Source organism: Pantherophis guttatus, chromosome 3 (genome assembly GCF_059756535.1).
Source record: "Pantherophis guttatus breed Tessera chromosome 3, ASM5975653v1, whole genome shotgun sequence".
NCBI classification, from domain to species: Eukaryota; Metazoa; Chordata; class Lepidosauria; order Squamata; family Colubridae; genus Pantherophis; species Pantherophis guttatus.
Window position 1 is genome coordinate 30,712,619 of NC_142065.1, and position 27,336 is coordinate 30,739,954.

The 27,336-nt window shown below is 35.0% G+C and overlaps 1 protein-coding gene and 1 non-coding gene across 9 annotated transcripts in view; one reads left to right on the forward strand and one right to left on the reverse strand.

Moving 5' to 3' along the window:
* Nucleotides 1-27,336, forward strand: part of PTPRT (protein tyrosine phosphatase receptor type T) — a 677,232-nt gene that overhangs the window by 608,040 nt on the left and 41,856 nt on the right. For all 8 annotated transcript variants that reach the window (XM_034413956.3, XM_034413962.3, XM_034413960.3 and 5 more), the window contains 3 exons: nucleotides 5,626-5,771; nucleotides 15,906-16,093; nucleotides 22,881-22,968. In XM_034413956.3, the coding sequence (XP_034269847.1) occupies nucleotides 5,626-5,771; nucleotides 15,906-16,093; nucleotides 22,881-22,968 (422 nt within the window). The remainder of the gene's footprint in view (nucleotides 1-5,625; nucleotides 5,772-15,905; nucleotides 16,094-22,880; nucleotides 22,969-27,336) is intronic.
* Nucleotides 16,818-16,981, reverse strand: LOC117664417 (U1 spliceosomal RNA). Its single transcript, XR_004591045.2, has one exon. It is a non-coding gene; the product is annotated as a U1 spliceosomal RNA (small nuclear RNA).

A 27,336-nucleotide genomic window follows, 5' to 3' on the forward strand; every position in this document is an offset into this window, starting at 1 on the left:
TGTCATGAAGTGGATCATGTTGTGCCTTTCATTAATCACTGCAGAGTAATGAAGCCATAACAAAATGTACACATATTTGTTTTTTAAGAGCCACTTCCCACATTAGAACAAATTCCTAAGCAGAAATGCTATATCATATGGTTTGTACTCAAACGCACTCGTTTTGAACTTGGCAGATATTATGTTAGGATGTAATGAGTATGTATAAAATTTATTAATCCTATGCTAGTGAGGTGCCTGTGTTCCAGAGTTATTTTGGAATTTCTCTCAAAATTTATCCTTGGAAGTTCTGAATTAATTTTTCCTGTTTCTGAAGTGGAGCTCATGTCCTATCATTTGCGTATTCATTTCTAAATCTTACAAATCTCTATAGAAATGCATAAAATCTGAAAGTTTAATGTTCCATAAGTTAATTTTCCTCTGTCCTTACATCATGAACAGTATTACAGTAGGGTATATAGATCAAACTATATGAGGGCCACATCAATATTTATTTATTTATTTATTTATTTATTTATTTATTTATTTATTTATTTATTTATTTATTTATTTATTTATTATTAAATTTCTATACCGCCCTTCTCCCTGAGGACTCAGGGCAGTGTACAGCCAGAATTAAAAAACATACAGGACAAATATTAAAAAACAATTAAAAGATATATAAATTTGGCCCAATTAAAACTCACTACCAATTAAAACATTTAAAACATTTAAAAACATTTTAAAATTTCTTCTTAAGCCAGCCCGGCTTGCTTGAAAAAATGGGTTTTAAGGGCACGATGGAAGGCACTGAGGTCTTGGATTCTCCTTATCTCTGGGGGCAGCTGATTCCAGAGGATAGGTGCCCCCACAGAGAAGGCCCTCCCCCTGGGGGTCACCAGCCTACACTGTTTGGCTGATGGCACCCCGAGGAGGCCCTCTCTGTGGGAGCGCACGGATCGATGGGAGGTCGTCGGTAGCAGCAGGCGGTCTCGAAGATAGCTAGGCCCTATGCCATGGAGCGCTTTGAAGGTAATAACCAGCACCTTGAAGCGCACCCGGAAGACCACCGGGAGCCAGTGCAGCTCGCACAGGAGCGGTGTTACATGGGAGCGCCATGCTGCTCCTATCACTACCCGCGCTGCTGCGTTCTGGACCAGCTGGAGCCTCCGGGTGCTCCTCAAGGGGAGCCCCATGTAGAGAGCGTTGCAGTAGTCAAGGCGAGAGGTGACGAGAGCTTGAGTGACTGTGCACAGGGAATCCCGATCAAGAAAGGGCCGCAACTGGCGAATCAGGCAAACTTGACAAAAGGTTCCCTTGGTTACAGCCGTCAGATGTTCCTCCAAAGACAGCTGCATATCCAGGAGAACTCCCAGATTGCGAGCCCTCTCTGTGCGGGCCAACAACTCGCTCCCAATAGTCAGTGATGGAGTCAACTGACTATATCGGGATGCCGGGAGCCACAGCAAGATATTGCAGATGTTCATTCATTCATTAGGCATTTTGTGCATTATCTGCATCATCCTGATATTAAAAAAAAAATCAAAATCCTAATATTAATTATGCAATATATAATTCTTTTTTAAAAGCAACATCTTTAATGATTGCAAATCATTAAATTGCATAATACCTGCTTCAAAGATTGAGTGCCATCATCAGTCCCACTCCCCTTTGCCCAATTGTACCACTATTAAGATGTAATGAGAAGGGACACAGAGGTACTCCTTTTTTTCCCCCTTGTCCTTGCTTCCATCTTTGAATACATCAGGCAGGAGCCAATACCAGTATAGAAAAGAAGTAATTGATACATTTTGGGGCTCAGAGATGTTTCTTTGCTGGGGTGTGGGACTCATCAGATTTCTAGTCATACCTTGTCCAAATGCCAGTTTCAACCCTCCTTTAATTTAATTAATTTACAAGAGTATGGTGATGCCATTTTTATCTTTATTTTGCATAATCCAAAATATAATTATTATTGATTGTGAAATAAGCAATTTTGACATACAGGAAGAATTCAAGATGGCAGACAGAAGTTTCTTTGGTGGTACACTATTAAGAAATGCAAAGGGAAGTAGAGAGTGGGTTGGTGGATAAAATTATAGGTTGAAATTGTATCTCCCATCTCAATGTTATTGGCACCGATGCTTCACTTTGTCAGTGCTTTATGCAAAGCATCCTTTCCAAGCAGCTTCATGAAGCAGTGCATATCCTGCTTCTTAAAAGAGAAAGCAAAGTTGCATCATGTTTCATTTATCATCACTTCACAGCCTCCTCTGACAGATTTAGTGCTCAGAAGAGCCCTTCAAGTAGAGGAAATGCCAGAGGAATTCATAGAAGCAATGAAAATTGCCCCAGCAAAATAATTACTGCTGTCCTCATTGCATGAAAGTTTCATTAGTAACTTTCCTGCATGAGACAGACAGTTTTCATACAGGATCAGGATCAAAACATACAGGATCAAAATCAGCTATAATATCAACTCACAATCTTCACCTGGCATTCTTATCTCTAAATGTCTGCAATATTAAATGACCATCGCTAATATTGGAAAAAATGGGTTTCCTATGCAAGGATCAATTTAATTTTCACTTAAAGAGAAAGGCATTACTTAGCCTTTTTTGTTCCTATGAACAAATTAATTTATCTCACAGAAAGAGGAAAACTGGTAACATATTTTATTCAGATTTTATTACTGAATAAAATAGCGCACAAAGAATGACTATAACATCTATGGTTACACTCTCTTTTTTCCTCTCTTTCATTTTCTTATCAACAAAGTTCATGTGATGTTGTGATATTCTATATCCATCCACTTTTAAATGTTGTTCCCCTTCCTCATTTTCCCAAATTGGAGATCTTTCACTGGTAGAAATGAAAACAACAACAGTTTTTGTTTTGCTACCATTTGTGATTAACCCATGCCCAAAACAGATGAACTTCTGATGGGTGTAAAAATAAAGTATGGCCTCATTATAGGGACAGCATTTTATTACTGCTATCTGTGTAAGGAAACATGGGAGGTGAAAAATTGGGGTGGGTAGAGAAATTCTGGATTTTTCCCTACTCATTCTCATTCAGTTTGATGACATAGAATTTACTTCTGAGATTATTCCAACAATGAATTTCAGAGACATTCTCAGAAGAAGAGTATGGTCCTCTTTAACTTATTTAGTCATAACAAAACAAAGGGATATTTGACTATGATTCTGTAACATCCTGTTTACAATGCTCTTAAACATTCCTGGCTTTCGATAATGAAGTTCCAACTGAAATTTTTAAGGAAGAAAATATCCCATGAGGTTTTTCCACTAGCTGTTTTATTGTCATTAGAGAGAATTATAATCTTGAAAAATTGTAGAAGACCATCTCTTTCTAGAAAAATTATCCACTGAGTTTCTTGGCCCCCAAGTAGGGTAAAAAATATTTTAAAAGCCATTTGTTTCCAGCTTCAAAAACTAGTATTAAATGTACTTGTGCACTCACATGAATATCCCAAGCATGATAGAAAGCATAGAGTTTATATATATTAAATATTATTTATGGTTATAGAGAAAAAAATTATCATAAGTAGATATGCCTGTTCAGTTACTTAATTGTGTAGCAAGTGTTACCATCACCAAAATTTCTTCTCTTCATCTGAAGAAAGCTCTATGCAAGTAAGAATATGTTGGCATAACTTCTCTTTCTCAAGGTGTAATATTATTGAAAGAAAGCAATCATAAGGTGATCCTTCTCTGATCATCTGATCTTTGGAATGAACTTGTACAAGCAAACAGTTCATACTTAACAGTTATGAGAAATGAGCAATTTTCCTCTCTCCTCAGACTTGCATAAAAAGGGCTCAGATAATAATCAAGGGAAAGGAGATGGTAACTCTTTGACCCTATTCAGCTCTCAATTCCCAGAGATCTCTTTTCCTTTCAGTCAGGCATGCCACATTTTGTGGATTAGCCCTGTACTTGTCCTTTAAATCATCAACACTGGCCATGGTAATCTGGAGATGAAATATATCTGGATATATTAATTAACATATCATTAATTAAATGCAACACTACTCTTTATAACCCATATACTTAATAAATTCCCCCTTCTGTCTCATTAAAATTTACAATTTGCTGGCAATTTTTGGAAAGGCTCTGAAAGCTACACCCAAGGGTTGCTTCTTCACTCCTCACTCTGGCAACCTAGAGGCTCAGAGTTATGTTCCAATCTAGCAAACTTCCTTGAAGTCTTCAACATATATTGCTTTCTGCTGTTGGGTTTCCATATTTTTTCATGATACTATAAAGTTTGAGAAAGTAATGTTCTACAGTTTCCTGAACCCATCAAACAAGTAGAATGCAGGGAATCCAGTTCAAAAAACATTCTTTGGGATAGAAAAGGAGATAGTAGCATTAGAAGATGAGAGTTCACTACGGTATTAATTTTCCTAGTTCTGCTTCAAAGTTAGTTTCTAGATCCTTACAACGTATGAGATGCTTTAAGAGCAACATTTTGCAAGTGTGTGTGTTTCAAAGTCACAGCAGTTTTTTTTTTATTGTTCACTTGGAAGGCTTGATTCTTTTTGAGCAACAGCAAGATGTTAGTACAAATGTTATTGGCGTATTGTTGTAGAAATTTACTACAAAACTGATTTTTGTGTTAAATTAAGGAGACACTTAATTTCCAGTTGTGGAAACAGGTTTCTAAGAAATTGGACACATGTAAGAAAAACATAACTCGATTATCAGCATTTTATAGGTGGCATTGGACTATAAGAGACCTAGACCGATAGACCAAGGGTGGGGCTTTAGATTTTTTAAATTGTATACAACGTTTAACATAAATTTAAATATACTTAAATTCAAAAATTAGTCAGAATAAACTTCGCCATTCATCTATGGAAAATAAAAATACAGCTGTTTGTCTCATACCAATGCTTCATTATTACCATTTTTTTCTTGTAGGCTGATAAAATATTAGAGGATCAAGGTCTCATACAAATATATTTTACTCAGCAGACAGATTGTTTTTCCAGTTGGAATAGAGGTTGACAGCCTTTCTAAGGGGGGGGGGGTTATACTTGACCAGAGACAAAATTATCAAAGGACCTTTCATGATTAGGTTTATATAATTGCTTGATATGATCCCATTCCTGTCCCATTTGATTGTGCTCTTTTTTTTCTTGACCCAAATTTTGATTGCTGTTAATTTCCATGATACTCCATTGCTACTTTCATATCCACTCTCCATCGTTAACTCTTGCAAATGGAGATGTATCAAAATGCATCCTCATATTTGCAACAACCCTGCATGTTGTCTATGGAGATTCTCAGTTCATCCAGGTCATAGTTGTCCCATAGATGGTTTTTCAAAAGGCAACTGGACTTTCTGGGTTTTCTTTGAAGAAGTTTTGTTTCTCATCCAAGAAGCTTCTTCAGCTCAGAGCTTCTCCTGGATGAGAAGTGAAACATCTTCAAATAAAAATCAGAAAGTCCAGTCGCCTCTAAAAAAGCTCTTTTGGGACAACCCTGCATGTTGTGTCAATTCAGATTATATATATATATATATAAAAAAAAACTTTAGTTGACTTGGTTTTATTTCAATTTCTTTTAATTTATGAAAAAAACTAATTCTGATTTCTTCCCTCTTCAAAACACTTTGAAGGAAACTAGCCAAGAAACAAAAAGAGACCCAAAGCAGCAGTCAACGAGAAATGGGACCTGTTGCTGCTTCAGACAAGACTGCTACAAAAAGTGCTGCTCACAATGAAGAAACTTTCACTTCAGGCTGCCAAGATGTTAATGGATTTAGTAAGTTTCACATTTTCATGATGGTATGCTCATGCTCAGGAAGATTTTGGTAATTAATTGACTTGCATGCCACTGAAGCAAATAAGCAAAAAGTTAAAGGTATGAAGTTAAGGATTAAGGAAAAAAAACCCTTAATATTATTTCTGTCCTTCTGTTCTAACTCTTGGAATCAGGAAGAGGCCTTTCTGACTTTTGTAGTTCCAGTTCAAAGCAGATACAGACAACCTTCAATGTCAGCCAGTTTAGTCTGGTGGTTGAGGTACCAAGCTGAGAGTTCTAGTCCCACCTTAGACATGAAAACTGGCTGGATGACTTTGGGCTAATTATTCTGTCCCTCAATCCAACCTGCTTCATAGCATTGTTGCAGGGAAAATAGGAAGAGGGAGGAGTATTAGGTATGTTCACTCCTTGACTTATTTATAGGAATAATAATGGTGGAATGTAAATAAATAAAAATACCTGAAATCCCCAAATCTTTTTAAAGTTCTCCCTGAACCTTCTTTTTTGACTTTTTGTCAAAAGCCAGTGCAGTGCATTTCTACATTTTGAAACTAGAAACACAAACAAGCCTATGTGTCCTAATTATGCATTTACACATTTAATAATAGAAGGAAAAACCAAAAGTATAGCCCTGATTCAAGAGCAACCTAAAAATATTCTGCATTATTATATTTTGCATAGAAAAGACTGTCTGAAATGATATAGGATCTCCTGCTTGAGCAAGGGGTTAGATTAGAGGATCTCCAAAGTCCCTTCCAGTTCTATTCTGATTGATCATATTGTCTACCACAAAGCCTTCTCTATCCCCATATAAGAAATGTGTGAAATTTGTTTAAGTTTAGCTTGAGAATTCTGAACTGGATCCACTTTGTAAATATGGTCTATAGTCTCCATCCTGAAAGTGTAATGATCCTATGACTCCTTCAACAACGATGAATAGTTGTGCATATAGTGAAAAGAGTAACAGCAGTTTCACACCAGGTGCTCTATGGAAAAAGCCAACATTGCCAAATAAGCTGCTGCTTCTTATATCAAAACTGGGAAGAAAACAACATTATTGAATTGAAGAGCTGAGGAGTCCACCCACAGATACATTTTTTTTTCTGTGTGGAAAACACTATTATTGTCAGAAATGGACAGCTAATGAAAAGCACAGAAAACAGAACCATTTAATTGTCTATGCTGCCTCCGTTACTCAGTGTTCGTTTCTGAAATCTCATTTTTCGGGATAACATATAATTCAGTTATTTATCAATATTCTTTCAAACTATGTTGAGCAGTTGAACAGAGATATGCACTGTAACATGCAAAACTATGAAACCAGGAGCTAGTGTAAAATCCCCCTTAAATCTCACATTTTCACATAATCCTGCTTTCTGTTGAGTTGATCCTTGATTCGGATATGAAAAATAATGAACAGTGTTAGGTAGCATTTGTGCATTGAGAGTCATAACTACTAACGAGATGCAAGGATGCTTTTTCCTCCTCTTCTTTATCATCTTCTATTGTGATGATCAGAAACATTCTAAACAAATGAATACCACCACGCTTAAAAAGGGAGGTCTCACTCTTGCTTCTGCGATAAATTCCTCTCCCAAAGAAAATAAAATAATGAATTATATAACTAACTGGCTTGCTAACTTGAACGAACAGATTTTGCTAATGACACTTTAGAAACTTTATTTCTCTTTCTTCTCTTTTCAAACCTATGAAAGATAGAAAACAAACAAGCAAACAAAGCTAATTCTGGTGAAACTGTGTAGGAGCAAGCTACCAGGGACAATATGATTTAGATCTAAGACAGTTATACATGGATTTAAGAGTTCAGATAAATTTGGAATATTGACTTACTATAAATTAGAATTAACTATAAAAATAAACAGATTGTCCTGGGAATCAGATTGATTCTGGCTGTCTTGGGAACTGCAAATCAAAATAAAAGATACGTGATGATTTTAAAAATTGGGCTTTAGAGGGGAATAAAGTTTTAAAGCAGAAGGAAAAAATGCAGGCATTGTTTCAGTTAATACTGGGACTTATAGAGTGTTACAAAACATAACACTGGAAATATTAAAGGAGGGCTTTGAAGAATGGAACCAGAAGTTAGTAACTACAATATCAATACTATCACTGTTATGTCTGCTTCTATGGATAGATTATGTCTAAAAGTTTATAATGAAAGAAAAACATACATCTATATTTTATTGAATTCAAAAGTGAGTATGTTAGAAGTAAAAAGAAGAAATATAACTTGGTTTAATTGACTGAGGTTACAAAAAGACTTTTTGTAAAAAAATATTCTGGCAACCCTTTAGGAACTTTTTGTGACACCAGAATTGAACAGTTTTATGGATGTTTTATGGATTTGTTTATAAATAAGGGATGGGGCATAGGATGAAGAGATACCTGTTTAATCTTATACTATGAAGAGTTATAAAATTTGTGTATGTTTGTTGTGATGAAGGTAGGAATCACTTCTTTACATATTTATTTTCTTTTTCTTTTCTTTTTTCTTTTTTCTGCACTTTTGATTCTTTCCATTCTTTTCCCATTCTGTTTAGTTTGCATTAGTTTTTACTATTATAATTAAATTTTTAATAAAAAATATATTAAAATAGAACATCAGTGGGAAATAGCTTTTCATAGACAGATATAACCTTCCCCATTTTTTCTGTTATTGTTGTACTGAGAAAAAACAGGCTTAGACCATTTCGTTTTCCTCGATGACAATGACAAGAAATTCAAGGTTTAAATTCCAATTCATAGAACTCAGTATTTTCAAAGCAACATTTTCATCCGTTCTGATTTTTTAAAAAAAAAAAAACAACCATTGTACATCTAGATAAGGAATCATCAGGTTAAAAGCAAAGCAGAACTACTGAGAAATAAGAGAGGAAGTTACAAATGTTTCTACAGCTATTTTATCTACAAGTATAGCTAACATATGTTTAGGCAGTCATACATTTATGGCAAGAAAAATCATATAAGTATCTGAAATGTGTTGAATTTAAGTTTGTTACATAGTATTCTATGAAGGGACTGTGATTTATCAGGTGCCTTATAGGACAAATGGATATTAGTATTAGATCCATAAACAGAACTGTAGAGAGAGAAAAATCCTTAAATTTCTACTGTGTCTAATTCAGAAGATATTCTGCAGGGTTCTTACAGAACAGGTGCACATCGACTGGCATCCTATGAGCAATGATGCAGTAATGACATATTCAGCATGTAGGCATTTCTCTGCTGACACCCTACTGATGAGCTGTCATGCAGGACTAAAGAAAGTGTGACAGAACTAAGCCATAGGACATTGTGGATATACCATATTCACAGCTGAGAGAATAGTAAAAAAAAAAAAGACGATTGTCAGAATGTTAGAATATCAAGTTAAGCTATGAAAGTTCCTCAGGAACCTCAGGTTGCTTGTTAAGATATATCCAGTTGGGAAGAAGACTGTTTTGCTCTGAAAGGAAAGGGCACAAAAAGGCTTCTGAAACAATCTATTTTAATCCATGGAAAGACATTATGTTAAGATGGAAGGACATGGATTTTTGATTGAACATTGAACATTGAAAGCCATGCTCTCAGGAAGCATTATAAATTTAGCACTGTTTTCTGGCACCAGGGCAAAAATGATCTATCATGAGAGATCAGTGCATAAAATGCTGCTGTTGGACAGTGGTTTTCCACATTGCTAGGTGTAGAAGAAGGCCTCCAAGCCAAAGGTAGTCAGAAGATTTTCTGAAATTCAATTTTCATTATTGATTTGTCAGGCGGGACTTGTTTCCAACAATACATGTATTAAAACGATATTTACAGTATATGTTATTTAGCACATTTCTTTTTTGTGGGAGAAGGAAATTATTTTGAATACCTTCCCTGCTAAATATTACCAGAGTTTCATTATTATACTTTCTGCATAATCAGGCTCCCTTCTATAAATTCACAGGATCACATATAGCTTTGATTACACTCAGTGGCAAAGATAGGCAAAAAAATAAATAAATCAGAAAATCTGAAAGAGGGCCAATTCTAGTGAACAAGTCATATTTTGTAGCTCTTCTAATTTATTATAGATTTCAAAGGGAAGACTATTCCACAGCCTCAGGATAATTGAGTAATTCTTTGCTATAATATTTCTGATTTATGTGGATTTGAATCTTGAAGTGGGACTTGAAAAGTGGACCTAAGCTGGCTTGGGAAACACCATAAAGACAAATACATTTTATCCCTTCTCAGGCACCACACAAGCACACTTAATAATGAATACATGAGGAACAGATTCAATTACAGGATTCAATTCAGAATGATTGAAGGTTTAATTCTGAATTTGATAAAATATACTACATACATATTAAGAAAGATTTATATTCAAAGTAAGAAATTCTGCTTCTGCCACTCTGTGCTCTCTATCCATCATCCTTCCTTAGCCTTTCTGTTCTTTCTGTGATTTAAACTCCACCTTAGCTGATAATGCATATAACAACACACAAACACAAAGCAATGGGATGGGGTGGGATGGGATGGGATAGGATATTAACTAATCCATAGTCCATTTGACATCATGTCTAGAAGGAAAGTCATGAAGGATAATAAAATAAATTGCCTATTTTAAATAAAAATAACATTCTACCTGGGAAATACCATAATACACTAACACAGCTCAGAAACCGACAAACTAAATGATAAAACCAGAAAATAAAGATATAGCAGGAAGCCAAATGCAGAATGAAATGATTTTGTGAAGGATGTTACAAAATTCAGATTTTCGAAACATAAAATCTCATAGAATCATGTTACTTTCTCGTTGATTTTGACAATTGTGTTCAGGTCCAGATGCCAGAGGCATAAAAAAAGAAGTGACAAATAAACTATTTTACACTTTCAGTCTGAAGGTGAGCAAATAGCCTGTAGTAGATTGGAAGCCAGGAAATATAAACAGAAGGATGGTGTTTTCTCAGAAACAAATTGTTCATATGGGTTGAGCAAAAAATGAAATTCTGCTTTGTTTCTTTTATATGCTTCTTTAATATTAGATTGTCCCCTTTATTCATCAACAGCCTCAGAAAGCAAGTTCCCACTAGTTTGAGCTCTTAATTAATTAATTAGCTATCAATATTTTTGGTAAAAGAAACAAATAAAACCCTGCATTATATTAAATCAGTAGTATGATAGCTGATCTTCCCTGTCCCCTTTGCAATGGAGGAATTATTTTATATCAGCATATTACCATGATGAGGAATTACGACAAATTATTTACCATGAAGTAAACAATTTGTCATATATTAGCTAAATGAAAAGAAAGACAATTGAGAAGCCAATTTTAAAAGCATTTTCTTTACCACTAGGATAACAGAAAAAGTAATATGAGATACTTTGCTTAAGAAATGTCAAAAAATTACAACCTTTTATTTCAGAAGAGTGAGTTTGGATGGGTGTATAATTAAATTCATTGTAAACATCACTTCAAAAATAATTTATTTTGTGGAAAGGATGTCTTCTGAAGTTATACACTTGCCAAGACTAACAGAATAAAAATATAAATGGATATGATAGGCTTATCATATTACAATCAGAATGAGCTGTAACAATTAATGGAGACTTCCAAAATATAACTTGCTTTTTATATTCAACACATACTTTTTATGGTGGAATTTGAATTGTCTGAACAGATCTTAATCTTATTGTTGTCATGCTTCTGCATTGTACACACCCTTCTAATCTCACCAGATTTATATTAACTTGTGAAAAGTTAAGAATTTGGGTTCTTTTTTAAAAACTGTAAAACTGATTGGAGTCTGTGATTTACATAAGATCAGATAATAGACTGTTATGGCAATGTTTGTTATGCTCATACAGTATACTGCCCAGAGTCACAGTGTATAAGTTGAGTGACTATCTGCTTAATTAATTAATAATAATAATAATAAAATTATTATTAATAATAATAATTAGACATAGTAAAATAGAAGAAAAAGAACTAGAGGAAATTACAAAACAGAAAGACCTGTGGCAAAAGAAAGCAAAGATCATACCAATAGTAATAGGTGCCTTAGGTGCAATACCAAAACAAATGGTGTACCACTTAAACACCATTGGCATTGACAAAGTCACCATCAATCAATTGCAAAAGGCAGCTTTACTTGGAACAACTTACATCCTATGACAATTCCTTTGAACTCATCAAATAATAATATCTGTGTGTCCCAGGTTCTTGGAAAGAGCTTATAAATGAATGAAAAGCCAAATCCAGTCTAAACATCTGGTTGACTGTGTGACATACCATTAAAAAAAATCATCTAGATCTTCAACAGCATTGTAAATAGAAAGGCATGAGTGTTTTACCTATAATATAAATAGCCATGGTGGTGCAGTAGTTAGAATACAGTACTGCAGGCTACCTCTGCTGACTGCTGCCTGCCTGCAATTTGGCAGTTCAAATCTCACCAGGCTTAAGGTAGATTCAGCCTTCCAGCCTTCCAAGGTAGGTAAAATTAGGATCCCAATTGTTGGGGGAAATATGCTGATTCTTTAAAACGCTTAGAGAGGATTGTAGAGCTGTAAAGAAGTGCTATTGCTATAATATTCACCAACATACATACATGTTATATATAATTATATGCTTTAGCAACAGCATTCAGTATGAAATAGAAAGGCAGTTTGCAGAGAATAAATCCAGTGACTGGTAAACATGAAAATCTTAACTTGTTGTTTTTTTAAATTATACAGTATATAGCAAATATAAGTGATTGTAAACAATTTTAATATATATTTTCCTCTGTTTATATAGTAAATGGCAGAAAAAATAGAAATTTAAACTCATTTTCAGAAAATTCTTCTAATTGATTAGAAACAATAATTTATTATTGTTAATTTGTCCTGGGTTTGCAAACAATATATCCCAAGAGGTGGCAAAAACGATTTTCAGAATATCTCATGAACTTAGACATCTTAGAAATAGTAGACACATCTCTAGTGTTACTTACAGAAAATTTGAGTATTGTCTTGTTTGAATTCAGAGATTATCAGTGAGCAAAAAGCATATGATTTACTATGTTTTGTTGCTGTTTCTTTTACAAAACAGAAAATCAGCTTTTGCTAGAAAGGGATCATATAGAGTCAGTGTGAAAAATTTGACTGAGACTGAAAGATCCATGTTCAGATTTTCTCTGCATAGGATCCAGACATATTCTCCTCTACTCATTGGGAAAGAATTTAGAATCTTTATTACTTTATTTTTAAATGTTTGACTGTAACTTGAACAAAGGTTTTTGTGTTATTTGGAAATAGTACTTAAGAACATTCCATCATCACTTTTAGTAGCACAAGTTAAAACAGCAAAAATTTGGGAAATGATTTTTTAATATTTGTCAATACAGTTTAAGCAGAAACAGTAATTCACTGTAAGATCCATATGCCAGTGTACTGCCATTTATATTGAATGTAAGATGTCTTATATTTATATTCTTATAGATATTTATAATAGATTTTTAACAGCTAATTCAGATTGTCATCAGATATTTCTTTTTTCTTTCTTTAGATTGTTGCTTAAAATACTGCTGCAGGAGTAGCTGGTTTATTTATTTATTTATTTATTTTGTTGCATTTCTATGCTGCCCAACTCCCAAGGGACTCTGGGCGGCTTACAACAAAGAATAAAACAATGTGAACAATCCCATAAAAAATGTTAAAAAGAAAAACATTAAAACTTTAAAAACTTTAAAAACGTTAAAACACATGCACTGCAATTCATGGCCGGGTCTCGCTTATTATCAGGGGATGTCTTATTTGGCAGGAAACAGGGTAGTTCCATCTTGTAATGGTAACTTGCAATGTTTTTAAACGAAATTCATAAAAATATACAGACTATGGAGAAGCCAGTTGTGAAACAGCTGGAATTCAACACAATGGTAGAAAATTAAGGATAGTCAGTCCAGGGCATGATATACTTATAAAGATATCTCTTTCTCTATTAAAGGGAGTTAATGGGAAATAGGATAAAGAAAGATGAATTGAGAAAGTAAATCCAGCCTGGAAAACTAATAAGCCTTGAAAATCCCCCCTGTTCAGAGTCATTATCATTAGCACTGATGTTAGACTTGTTAATTGAATAAATAAGTGCTTAGTTTCCTACTCCTCTGTTAGGTCTATACAATGGATGTACACAAGTGAAGAAATATTTGATATATATATATATATATATATATATATATATATATATATATATATATATATATATATATATATATATATATATATATATATATATATATATATATATATATATATATATATATATTAGTATATATTTGCATTGCTGATTAAATTCTGAAAACTGCAGTGACACACCTTTTATATTTGGGGCCATAACTTTCTTTTCAGAGGATGTTTTCTGTCCTTTAATTATCCATCTTAATTTTAGACAATAATGGCTGAGAAAAATATATTTAGGAGCATAAGTGGCAATTGACCTATCTTTCTCTTCCATGACAGCTATAGAACAATAAAAGATAAAGAGAGGAAACATCAACATTGTTCTATCTATTTATTCCATAATACATATAGTTTAACTCTCAGGTCTTACAGTCTTTTCTTTTCTTTCTTTTTATTCTTTCTGTCCTATCATCCTTTACTAATTCAGGACATATAAAATTGTGACTAGAAATGTTAGAAATGAAGATTAAAATTGTATTGTATAGCTTTAAGAATAACACATATACATATACATACCCATACCCATAATATATACATATGCATGTATACATAAATATATATCAGTCATAAGATTGCCTAGAGATTTGCAATGAAGAATTACACTCTTGCTCCTCTCCCTAAAAACAGTTTCATCTTCTTTTATTGCTCTAAAACATAAAAAGACACAACTGTTACTCTACTTTTTATAAGGTGTAAATAACCAGTGAGACCTCACCTAAACTGATTCAATTTAAGAAGAAGAAAAAATGAGATTTCAATCCATATGCACATTAAAGAAACAGCTAATGTTGGATTCCCTAGCATCTCCATTTAGTTAGTTGATCTGAGAAAATAGAAAAAGAGATTTTGCGTATATTATTTATCTTATTGAAATACTTAATAATTAACCCTGCCTTAATACTGATTCTTAAAATAGTCACATTGTACATAGCAGTCCCTCTCTTTCCCCAAGTGCTGTTCACATCACCCTTGAGTCAGGACAAAAATATTTTGGTATGAAATTTACTGTTCCTATTGCCAAGCCTTATTCTGTATTGATTGCCAGAATTGCCATTCACTGCTACTCACGTGATTTCCTTCTATGATAATGAGCAAATGAACCAAACAGATTTACTTGATTTGAGAATGCCCTTGAAGAAGGAGCAAAGTAGAAAAATAAATATTGCCAGGCCATGCTCTAAGCCTCCAAGTTGGAAAAGATCCTTAAAGTACTTCCAGAATTAAGAACTAACAGAAGGAGAGCAGGGTCCCAGAAGATGATATCAAGAGTTAGTACTAGCAAATTGAATAAGCAGCAAATCACAAAGTCCCCACTCTTATGGGATATATTGCCTTAATATTTTCATCATCATAATATTTGGAAAAATGTATGTAAATCTGTGTCTCTTTTGCTGAGGTGTATCTTCAGTTAGACAAAACATAAACTGGCAATCTATCAAAGTCATACATCCAGTTCTCCTACAGGCTATAATATAGCACTGGCACCCTAATTGTTTCTGCTGGCAAAAAAATAAAATAAATAAAGATGGAAAAAATAACTGGGGAAAGTCGATATCATTTCTCTGTGTTATATTCCTCCCCTTCAGCTCAGAAAGCAGCAGGTAGAACAGAACAGGGTGGGTGACTGTTTAATGTGACTAGATCGCATGAAAAAAACCCTATTTCTGAGTGCATCAAAGTGCATCAAAAAGTGATACTCTTCCTGCTGTTGACAGAACCATTTCATGACTTTGTTGCTTCTTTGTATGTGTGTGTGGTTTTTGTTTTTTTTTTCCTTCAGCATTACCTGGTGTCATAGATGATGTCTCTATTCCTTTATTTCACCTATGGGGAGAAATTAATTCCTGTGGGAAAGAAAACAAATGCGCAAATAACAACTAGGTGAAAGTTTGTTTTGCCTCCCTATCTTTAAAACAGACAATAGCCATGGGGAGATGACTCAACCGACCCTGACAATCCAGACCCATCCCTATCGAAGCTGTGACCCAGTGGAAATGTCCTATCCCAGGGGACAGTTCCAGCCAGCAATCCGAGTGGCCGACTTGTTGCAGCACATCACTCAAATGAAACGGGGACAGGGCTATGGATTTAAAGAGGAGTATGAGGTGAGATGAATATTCACTCACTTGAATAATAGAAAAAGATTGAGATTAAAGCTACTGGAAAATAATCAGAGTAAGTCCTGATTGAAGAAGTATCTCAATAGTTACGAGACTTATTTTTATGTGTTACTGATCATGGTTTTCCCTCTCTTTCTTCCTGAGTCTTCATTGCAGTCCTTTTTCTGTTGCAGAGCTCCTGTCATTTATACATTCGTACATTGGCAATTTTTTTTAAAAAATGGAGTTTATGAGAAACTGACATTGGGTCTGTTTCAAAGAGTATAACCAGTTCATATGTGACAGCTATCAGCTTGATGGTACAGCTATTATATTTGTGCTGGAAAATCTGCCTGTCTGCTGCTGGGCCACCTGTTAATGGTAGCATGCAAAGCCTTCAACAGCTCAGGACTGAATTAATTTAAAGAATGTTCCCTGTTATATTAGTCTCCAGTCTATGGAGATTCTCGGTCATCCAGGTCATCCCAAAGGTGCTTTTTCAAAAGGCAACTGGACTTTCTTTGTTTTGCCTTGAAGACATTTCGCTTCTCATCCAAGGAATTTCTTCAATTCTGGTTGAATGGTAGAGAATGGAAGGATTTATATTCCTTGTAGTTATCTGGTCATTACCACTCTTTTTTTTTTATGAATTTTAATCATTGAAAGAACTTCTATAAAGAAAATACTCTTTCTGGAAAGAACCATTAATCTATTCTTTAACTAGAAAAATCAGGGGAAAGCACGAACGCAGTCCCCCACTACCACAAATTATGCAGTCGAGTTTCCCGCATTTGGGGAAATCGCAGGGGTCAGCACACCCGGAGTGCAATGGATGAGCCTCACCCTGGGAAAACCTCCTTCATGATCAAGGTATCTCCCCTGCCAGGTAAGTATATTACCACTCTTTCTGAGAGTCATTGAGGCCACTTGGAGGTTTATCTGCGCCATCAGGGTCACAATAGAGATGGAGCCTTCTTGGAACTGCTAAATGGGATGTGTTGTACTTTCTTTGAAGAAGTGTCTTCAAGGAAAAGCAAAGTCTACTTTCCTTTTGAAAAGGCACCTTTGAGACACTAGACTCCACTATTTTAGTTTTGCTGTTATTCATGTGGAAATGTCATCTAATAAGAATTCTTTGCAGTGGCACTTATTCTATTGATTGGAATAACCTCCCTTCTGCAATGTATCAGGACTAGCCCTGACAAATTTAGACCACTGTATGTTGGTCGTCATCACTCCTGGCTCACCTTATATTTATATTTTTAATGGTTTAATTATACCTTGCAAAATAATATGCTTATTTGTTTTACTAACATAAAGTAACCAGAGACTGTATTATTATCATTAATTATTATTTTTAGGAACTAAAGGTATTTAAACAAGTGTTTGCCAAAAATTCTTACATACAGCAAAATGCACTGAATTTCCCCCTTAAATTGTGATATAAAACATATAAAATTATTGCAATACTTTAAGAGCTAGTTTAAAGATCAGACTCATTAAATAAAGGGGGGACCACCTTCTGAGTGTCTGTAACAGCTAATTGCTCTACTGACTGCTAGGTGTCACCTATGAAGACTCAAGCCTGACACTCTTCTATTATTTTGGCATGAGGCTCTTTTGTGAAAGAACCTTAAACTATTGGAATAATTTTGTTCATTTAAAAATGTATTTCAAACTGCAATGGATTGTAACGCGGGAAAGTGGAATAACACTTCTAGATTGGAGTGTCAAACCAAGCAGCTTATCAAAGAGACCTGGTATGCCAGAGATTTTGTAATTATGAAGTTAAAAGAGTGGCATTCTCTTCTAAAGATTATTTTCATCTTTCCTAGCTCCATCCAGTAGTTAAAGTGAAATTTGTGGTAGTTTAATTAAGAAGCAATTACCTGTACTGATGATCTTCTGTTTAAATCAGGCACTATTGTTGGGCATCTGCTCCACTTGAGCACCCAAGTGGGATCAAGTTGTTGTACATTCCTGGCCACATAATTTAATTAGCAGTGATAGACATTTTAATTTTTCACAAAGCCTCCAGTCAAATACCTCTGTAGATATTATCATACTATGAGAAAGGCCAATGTTTACTCATTATTGTTACTACCAATAGGACCCACTTCAGTAGAAATTCATATATCATACATCACTTTGCTGAACTTGAAACTGACCTTGGTTACTTGTTACATTCTTTTCCTAATTCTCAGTGGATGAGATTTCATCCTGATGACCCTAAGGTATAAGGAGACTGGGAGGTTAGATATTTGGTGAATATCACTTTCAAAGTGCTATTAGAGCAATTCAGCAGTATAGGGTAAGTAATGATTCACTTATCATTGATACTGGGAATATAACAATTATGACATCCATGGATAAAATTCAGGATTCAAATTTTAACCCAAATAGCATGAAAAATGGATAAAACAACCTGCATTTTTCAGGGTGTTCCAGTTAAAAATTCAAGAGTCCTTTTATTGGCAGATGGGCTTATCCATGAGTATATATACTATATATTATATAGGATATATAGTTACTTTTAAAAAACTGAGAGAATTCATTCCCATTTTGGCATCTAAAATTCATAAGTATATATAAAAAAGAGCTTAGCCTTTGTAGTTAATAAATACGGCCTCCTCAAGACATTATGGCCCTTTATGACATGTGCTAAACAGCTTTGTAAAGTATAGATAAGATGCCTTATGGAGTGTTAATGGGCTGTGAAGAACTGAATTACTCTTACTCTGATAACTTCAAGATAAAGTTGCTGAAATGCTTAATGTAAGTAAGAGTCAGGTTTAATTTTCAGTTTCTGGCAGCTGTACGGCATTTAAAATTATATCTCCACTAATCTTAGCACTTTGATGCTTTTACACGCAAGGTCGTATTTTGTTTCATGTTATTTTAAAGGCTGCAAACCTAAACAAATATCAATGAAAACATTACTCCATATTCAGTTTCTTTGCCATGTTAATAAATTTGCCACCAAGGACATTTCAATATCTCTTTTTTCTTTTCCTTTTGAAAGCTAGGAAATTTATGATGGCTATTTTATTATACCCTATACGGATTACATTTAATTATATTCCTCCTTTCAGGATAAAAATCTTTGAAAGACAAGCAACAACAGGATCATTAGTAAAATTACACTAAGCAAAATTTTAAAAGCTCTTTCTCACAAGGTTGGTAGTCTTTTCTGTCTTGCAACTGTTCTTCATGTTTTTGTGGATGGCAAAAATAAAATTAAGATTTTCTGACTTTTTGCTTTTGAGTGAAGAGTGGAAGGGGAAAATTTGTTTGGTATACAAACGTATACAGATAGTCCTCAATTTACAATAGTTTGTTTAGTAACTATTTGAAGTTACAATGGCACTGAAAAAAAGGGTGATGTAAAGGGTCATTTTTTTCTCTGACAACCCCATGATCAAAATTCAGCCACTTGGCAACTGACTCATAGTTATGACGGTTGCAGTGTCCTGTGGTCATATTTTTGCAACCTTCTGATAAGGTTGTCCCTTCTGTAAATAGGGAAGCCAGATTTACTTAACAACTATATTACTAAGTTAACAATTGCAGTGATTCATTTATCAACTGTGGAAAGAAAGGTCATAAAATGGGACAAAACTCAATACTTGTTTTGCTTAGCAACAGAAATTTTGGGCTCAATTGTGGTCGTAAGTCAAGGACTACCTGTATATTGTGTTATACTTTGGAAATTTGTGGGTCTTTTTTAATATATAAAAAATAATAAAATAATAATAAAGATATAAAATACATCTACTGATTTATTTTCCAACGCTAAATGACAAAACAGGAAAAAAAGCCGCCATTTGTTTTCTGGCAATGATCAGAGGTGGCACAATGACTGCAAAGGAAATTTTAAGGGACTCCTGCTCTAAAACCATTTAAGGGCTGCTTAAAGGTGGACATAATCCAGATGGAACAGGCTCTGGGTTCACTTTTCTTGCATTCCTTCCTCTTCCTTGAGTGAACAGTTGCAAAACACAATTTTCTTCTTTCACCTATCTGGTCCATTAAATTACATCACCTCTATAGCTGTAATCCTCAATACTCTTTCAGTGTGATTAGTGAGGTTTAGGTTGAAAATATCCTTGAAGGCAACAGAATGAAATGATCAAGTCAAGAGGTGATAGACTCGGTAATTCAGCAACACTTCAAATAAGATGATACTTTCAAAAAAGTACTCCTCACTGTAAAAAGCTATCTGTCGAAAGAATACTGAGTCTGCTAACATTCTACTTATATAAAAGGGTGTTTTATTGTAGAAATGAACTTTCAAAGCTTTTGACACCTTCCAAGTCTGTGATTCCTTGAACACTTGTACACTTAGGGGGAAAGAGAATGTAGTCAAGCACATAAATCAGTTCTACAATTTTAAACAGTCAGGTGTGACTGTCTACTGCGTAGAATGCTAAAAATTTCTAAGCGGCACTTTTCTAGAGGTGATTTGGAGAAGACTGAAACAAAAAATGTTTGAATAGTTATAGTTTGCCTTTTCTTTTTCCTCTGATTGCATTTTCCAGCTGTTTTTAGGCTTCTGGTTCACTGATCCCCACCTCTTCTCTCTCCCTCTCTCTCTCTCTCTCTCTCTCTCTCTCTCTCTCTCTCTCTCTCTCTCTCTCTCTCTCTTTTTGAATCTATTAAAAAGCAGTCTTACAATTGTGGATTTTCATCTTTGGCTCTGCATTTGTATCTTTTAAATACCAATATCAATTTCTTATTCTTGGACCATTTCCCTAACCCATGAAGTCTGTTTTTTATATTATCGCCTACAATACAGATACAGTAATTTAATATTGAAGAATCAGAAACTAAGACTAAGTCTTCTGACATTTTTCTTCATGCCTGCATTCAATTTATTTATTATTTTTTACTTAAATTATTTATATGGTTATCTATCTCACAACAATGACTCACTGTTTGATGAGGAAACACTAACACCATTTTTCAAGCTATTTACATATCTACATAACTGTCATCTCATTTAAGTCACAATTAACTTGCTAATGAGAATGTCTCATTAGCAAATTACTATATACTATGTCTACAAAATTCCCACAATGTACTAAAAAGAATACCTAATGAAAAATGTGATAAACTTAGTGCATTAGCTTCTAAAAAATAGTGGCAAGCGATTTCATGTATCAAAATTATAAATTTGGTTATAAAATCAGAGTTATCAGCTTTTTCCAGTATGTCCTATGTATGGATTAAATTCACTTCTCTTAGAATAAAAATGCATTTATTCAAAGCTGTGAATGTCCTATGATATTATTTTGGAGATTTCAAATTTACCATCCTGTGTACATGAATAAAATGGAAAATTGGGGGTTTTATTTTGTTTTTTGTTTGTTTGTTGCAGCAACTAAATTATTATGAGTTTTTCTGAACAATTTATTGAAACAAGATACAAATGTATATCTTGTCTTTGATGAAGAAAAATGCCTTATTTCAATTACTTTTTTCCTATATTCTTCCCCACTCAGAACATCAGATGCTATTAGGTAGCACTTTCTTTGTACAACAAATGAGGTGTGATCAAAGATCTTTCCATTTGCTGCAACATTATTTCATAAACATAGAGATTGAGCTACCTCTCATTTATTACCCATTTTAACCAAGAAAATCATCCATAGTACATCCTGGAATTACTGCTTCACAGAACTTTTATAAACTACAGTCTGGCAAGCTTTGTCTTTTTAAATAAAACAATTATAATGTCACACCATCACTGTAATATCTAGTATATTAAAATAACCCACAATATCACAACCAAAGAAGCTATGTTGTCAGCTCTGGGTTTCTATGGACTGTATACGATATTAGTTAACAATAGTAAATGATGAATTTTGTAATTATGGGTTTCACATAACATTTTTTTGGTACCATTCATGATTATAGGATACATTTCTTGTCTGGGAATGTTAAGCTAATGCCAACTGTAAATCCATTACATATTTAATGTTCCAGACTATGCTGAATATATGATTTTGGGGGGATTTTATCACTGAAAAAAGACAGAACTTGGGGTGTGAAGGTATTCCAACAAGAGTTTGTTACAGCCTCTTCTCCATTCATACTGTTGCCATTCCCAACAACAACTCTTGTTGTAAGTTTTCTGAGCCTGTCAATGCATGTGAATTATCCCATGTTGCTTTATGAATACCCCAAACCTGATGGAATAGACTACTACGTGAAAGCTTGCAAAAGAGATTTAAATTTATCCACACATATACTTGATGTGTGTATGTTTGTATGCACTCCATATGTATCTGTCTGTATGTTTATAATGGGAGAATTATATGGAAACTCCTATGCTACCAAGTGCTTTTATTCATTTATTTATAGCACAACTTTTGGCCTCAGATTAAATGCCATATATGTATCCTGATATTTCATATGGACATGAGAGAGATAATCCCCATCTCTGTGTTAGAGATGGCATCATAATGACAACGATAACAATACTTGCCCTGACTCCCTTTTATCAGTAAAAATAATATATATTATTTTTAATCAAAAATATGCAAAAATAAGCAAAATCCTTAATTGTTTTTTGTTCCAATTACATTAATATAGCCATTTATAAATTACATAAGCCCTAAGACACTAATGGACTCTTCATTATTGTTCATTGTTGTTTTCCTCAGAAATCAGTTGTCTTGGCAGTGTGCTAAATTATATGCTGCCTCTCTCCTGCCCTCTACTTCATTAAGGTAAAAAATAACAACCTGAAGGTCTTCCCTATTTTATAAATATTCCATTCTTTAATTTGCAGGCTCTACCTGAAGGGCAGACAGCATCTTGGGACACCGCCAAAGAAGATGAAAACCGCAATAAGAATAGATATGGCAACATCATCTCCTGTAGGTGCAAATTCAAACTGAACTGAACTTCCTGTGTGTATCTGTAAGCATCTTATATGTATAAGAGCATAACTGTAACAAAGAATAACTTCCTAGTCTTTAGAACATTTCAGCTTAATAACAGCTTCTGTGTTAGTGTTTCCCCCTTCCCCCAATTTTTTCATTGATTTATTGTTCTTTGTATAGATTTACATTGGTCTCAGTGGACCCAAGTGACAAAAATCTACTTTTTTGGGGGGGAGGCTGGCATTCTCATACATCGAACACACCTGAGAAAAGAGGTAGGGGAATATCAACATCATGACATCAAGCTCTTTTCCCAGTTGAGCATATGGTTTTTATTGGTCAGGAACCTATTTTCCCCAGGGCAAAATGCAGGCAGAGCTGTTGATGGACTTTGCTGTTTGGGACATAGTGTTATCTCCACATGTTCTACAGAACATACAGAAGTTGGGTTAGGAAACTCTACCATTTTCAGTAGCGCAGGCTGAGAGAGATTAAAGAGTGATGAACCTCTGATGTGATTCATATGACAGATAAAAGATAAACAGTGAATCTTTATCTACAAGATTCATTTCAATGTATAAGGATTGGTATCACCTGCAGGTAAGCAAATTCCACAGATGGGCTACTATCACCAAGAAGACCCTAGATATATGAACTAGTCCATTTCAAAGAAGTAGGGACGCGGTGGCTCACTGGCTAAGACGCTGAGCTTGTCGATCAAAAGTTGGCAGTTCAGAGTTCAAATCCCTAGTGCCGCATAATGGGGTGAGGTCCCGTTACTAGTCCCAGCTTCTGCCAACCTAGCAGTTCGAAAGCATGTAAAAAATGCAAATAGAAAAATAGGGACCACCTTTGGTGGGAAGGTAACAGTTTTCCGTGTGCCTTTGGCATTTAGTCATGCTAGCCACATGACTACGGAGACGTCTTCAGACATCGCTGGCTCTTCGGCTTTGAAACGGAGATGAGCACCACACCCTAGAGTTGGGAACAACTATCACATATGTGCGAGGGGAACCTTTACCTTTACCTATACAAAGAAGGAATCATAAACAGGACTTCTCTATCGATCTCAGTGCATAAACTAGCTGGTATATAACAGCTCACTAAAAATTTTTTCCCTGCGATCGAAAAAACAGATCTACCACATTTGAGAGACTTCCGTGTATTTGTTCTCGTTGTTTTGGATTGCAGAGTGAAACCAATATTTGTGTTGCAATATTACCAGTAGCATGGCAGCTAGATTTTCACGATTGTTCTGTGTTGTTAAGTTGTGACTTTGGACAATTGATAAACTTTAGTTGGCACTTTAGAAAATAAATTAAAGTAAGATCATTCATGTACTTGTTCTAAAATGTCACAAACCCTATGATATCTATAGAAAGCATTACCCCACCCACATGTCTGAAAAAAGTTTCAGAATTTAGTCAGAATAATTATATTATGTTCACTAATTTTGTAAGATATAATGTAAGATATAATAATATAATGTTAAATTACAGCATAATACATATAATATAACATGCAGAATTACTTTAATTCAAAGTGGAAAAGCTTTGGAGAGGATTTGGACACACTTGCTATACCTGTTGATGGTGTAGCAAGGGGACTAGAGGCTAAAACATATAAAGAATGTTGCTGGAATTGGGTATGTCTAGTTTAATGAAAAGAAAGACTAAGGGAGACATGTTCCAATATCTCAGAGGTTTCTACAGAGAATAGGGAGTCAGGCTATTCTCCAAAATACCTGAGGGCAGGGCAAGAAGCAATGGATGGAAACTAACCAAGGAGAGAAGCAACCTAGAACTAAGGAGAAATTTATTGACAGTTAGAACAATTAATCAGTGGAATAACTTGCTCCCAGAAGTTGTGGGTGCTCCAACATTGGAAGATTTTAAGAAGAGATTGGACAACTATTGAAATGGTATAGGGGAGTGATGGCTAACCTTTTTGCTATCACGTGCCAAAAATGGGGAAAATGTGGGGAAGTCATGCGCACACGTGCCCACACCCATAATTAAATGCACATGCGCATCCCGCTCCCCACACTTTTGGCATGCAATGGCGCAGTGGGCCGGGTAGGCCCATTTTTCACCTTCCCCGGGCTCCAGAGACTTTCTTGGAGCCTGGGGAGGATGAAAATGGCCTTCTCCATCCCCGCTGGAGGGTCTCCGGAGGCCAGAAATGGCCTGTTTCCCAACTTCCGGTCCCACCAGAAACAGGCTGTTTCCAGCCTTTGGAGGCCCTTTGGGGGTGGGGAAGGCTGTTTTCGCCCTCCCCAGGCTCCTAGAAAGCCTGGGGAAAGCGAAAAATGGGCCTTCCCCACCCACCCCCAGAGGCCCTCTGGAGGCCGGAAACAGTCTGTTTCCTGACTTCCAGAGTGCCCGGAAGGCCCGAAAATCAGCTGGCTGGTGTGCACATGTATGCTGGAGCTGAGCTAGGGCAACACTTGCATGCCTACCGATATAGCTCCATGTGCCACCTGCGGCACATGTGCCATAGGTTCGCCATCACGGGTATAGAGTTTCCTGCCGAGCAGTGGGCCTCCAAGGTCCCTTCCAACTCTTTTATTCTGTTATTGGTGTCTCCCTAAAAGGCCGCACTTTTTTTTACTGGAGTTTTATGTAATGTTAGGGTATAATGAGCTTAGTGCTCCTTAACTCAGTATGCATTCTTCTAGAACTATGTGGCTTCTAGGTGAACCAATAAATTGCATTCTCTTTAAGGAAGTGGAAATAGATTTCTCAGATAATCACATTCAAAAACACTTTTTCCACTTAAGTTCAAAATAGCTGCACAAATGATAATGCTTTAAAAATGCTTTAAAGGCTCATGTAATGTGTTTGAAGGGTACAAATGCAACCTAGGGGTCTGACTTAAACCACAACGCAGCTTCTAATTCACATAAATTAAAATAAATTGAATCCAGGATATATAAGCAAAGTTGTATAACAACACAAAGGAGGAATGATAATTTATTTATTAAGAGTGTTAATGGGGCATAGAACATTGAGCACAAGGTAGGTAGCTAGAAAGTGCTAAGAAAGCAATATCAAACTGATTAAAAAGATGTTAACCTTTAGGAGAATGTTTACAAAGTTGAATCATTGTTCAAGAAAAGGAGAAGCTTAAGCATTGCTAAAATGAATGACAAAATAGACATGTGAGTTTATGAATGAAAAGAGCTGGAGAATAGATAGCAAGATAATGACTTTTTTTCCTGGAATAATTGTTGATTTGAATTAAGAAAGCAATTAATGACGTTTCTTAGAAATAGTAGGGATATTTTTTTATTTAAAAAAATGTGTCACAAGTGACATAAAATAGAGGACTTTGTTTTGGAAACAATCCTCCATCCAAAGACAGATTAGTACTAAAGCTGTCATGAAGGAAAGCCATTAACTGTCTGAGAATCCTTTGGAAGACTGGAACTATAATGGCTACCCACCTTGTAAGAGATGATTGAGAATGATTTTCCTCTGTATAACAAAGATTAGGGGGAAAAAACGCTGTTGTACTTGGTGGCAGTCAGTCACATGGTTAGACTGGATTTGGCATTTTTGTCCACCTATTCAAGTCCCTCCCAAAGACCTGGAGTAGGCAGATGTTGTTGTTTAATGGTATTAAATGTATGGTCGCAGGAAGTAAGCTGCAACTAGTAAATCTGCATTTTGCAATTGACTTGTAGTGATTTTGTCAGTGCTGGTGGTGTTCAAATGGTGCTCCAAATATTTTGGAATTGCAGGTCTTTGTATCTTGTGATTTTCTCCAGATTTTGTCTTTTTGTTCTGCTGTCTCCAGGTTCTATCATGTCCAGACCTTTTTATTTTTCTTATCAACAATTGCTAAGTCTTTATGTGGCAGGTGCTTGTCTGTTTGAATTCTCAAGTCCCAGAGTACCTTAGCATCTTCATTTTCTATTACTTTGTCTATTTTACTATTATTATTTATGACTGCCGACTCCGATAGAGTCTGGGTACAAATTCCAAATGCACATTAAAAAACATGACTGCTGTTTTGGATGCAGTTAAAAAAAAAAAAAGAACTAAAGAATTCTCCAGAGAAGACAAGTGCCTCTTAACAAATTAAACATCTTCAATGGCAATTATGTATGTTAACAGTAAGAGAAATGGAAATAAAAATGAATTATGTAAAACAAAAAAAGTTGAGCTTGCAAATAAAGGGTAGCATATCAAGGGTAGCATATCAATTATAAAAAAGAAAAGGAAAAGAAAATTATATTGAAATTACAGTAGGGAGATATGGTGTTAATGGCAAAGTGGCCATGCAAAAAGCATCTCATCAATATTATTATGATTTTATTTAAAAAAAATGACATCTCTCTAGAGAAAATAAATGAATATC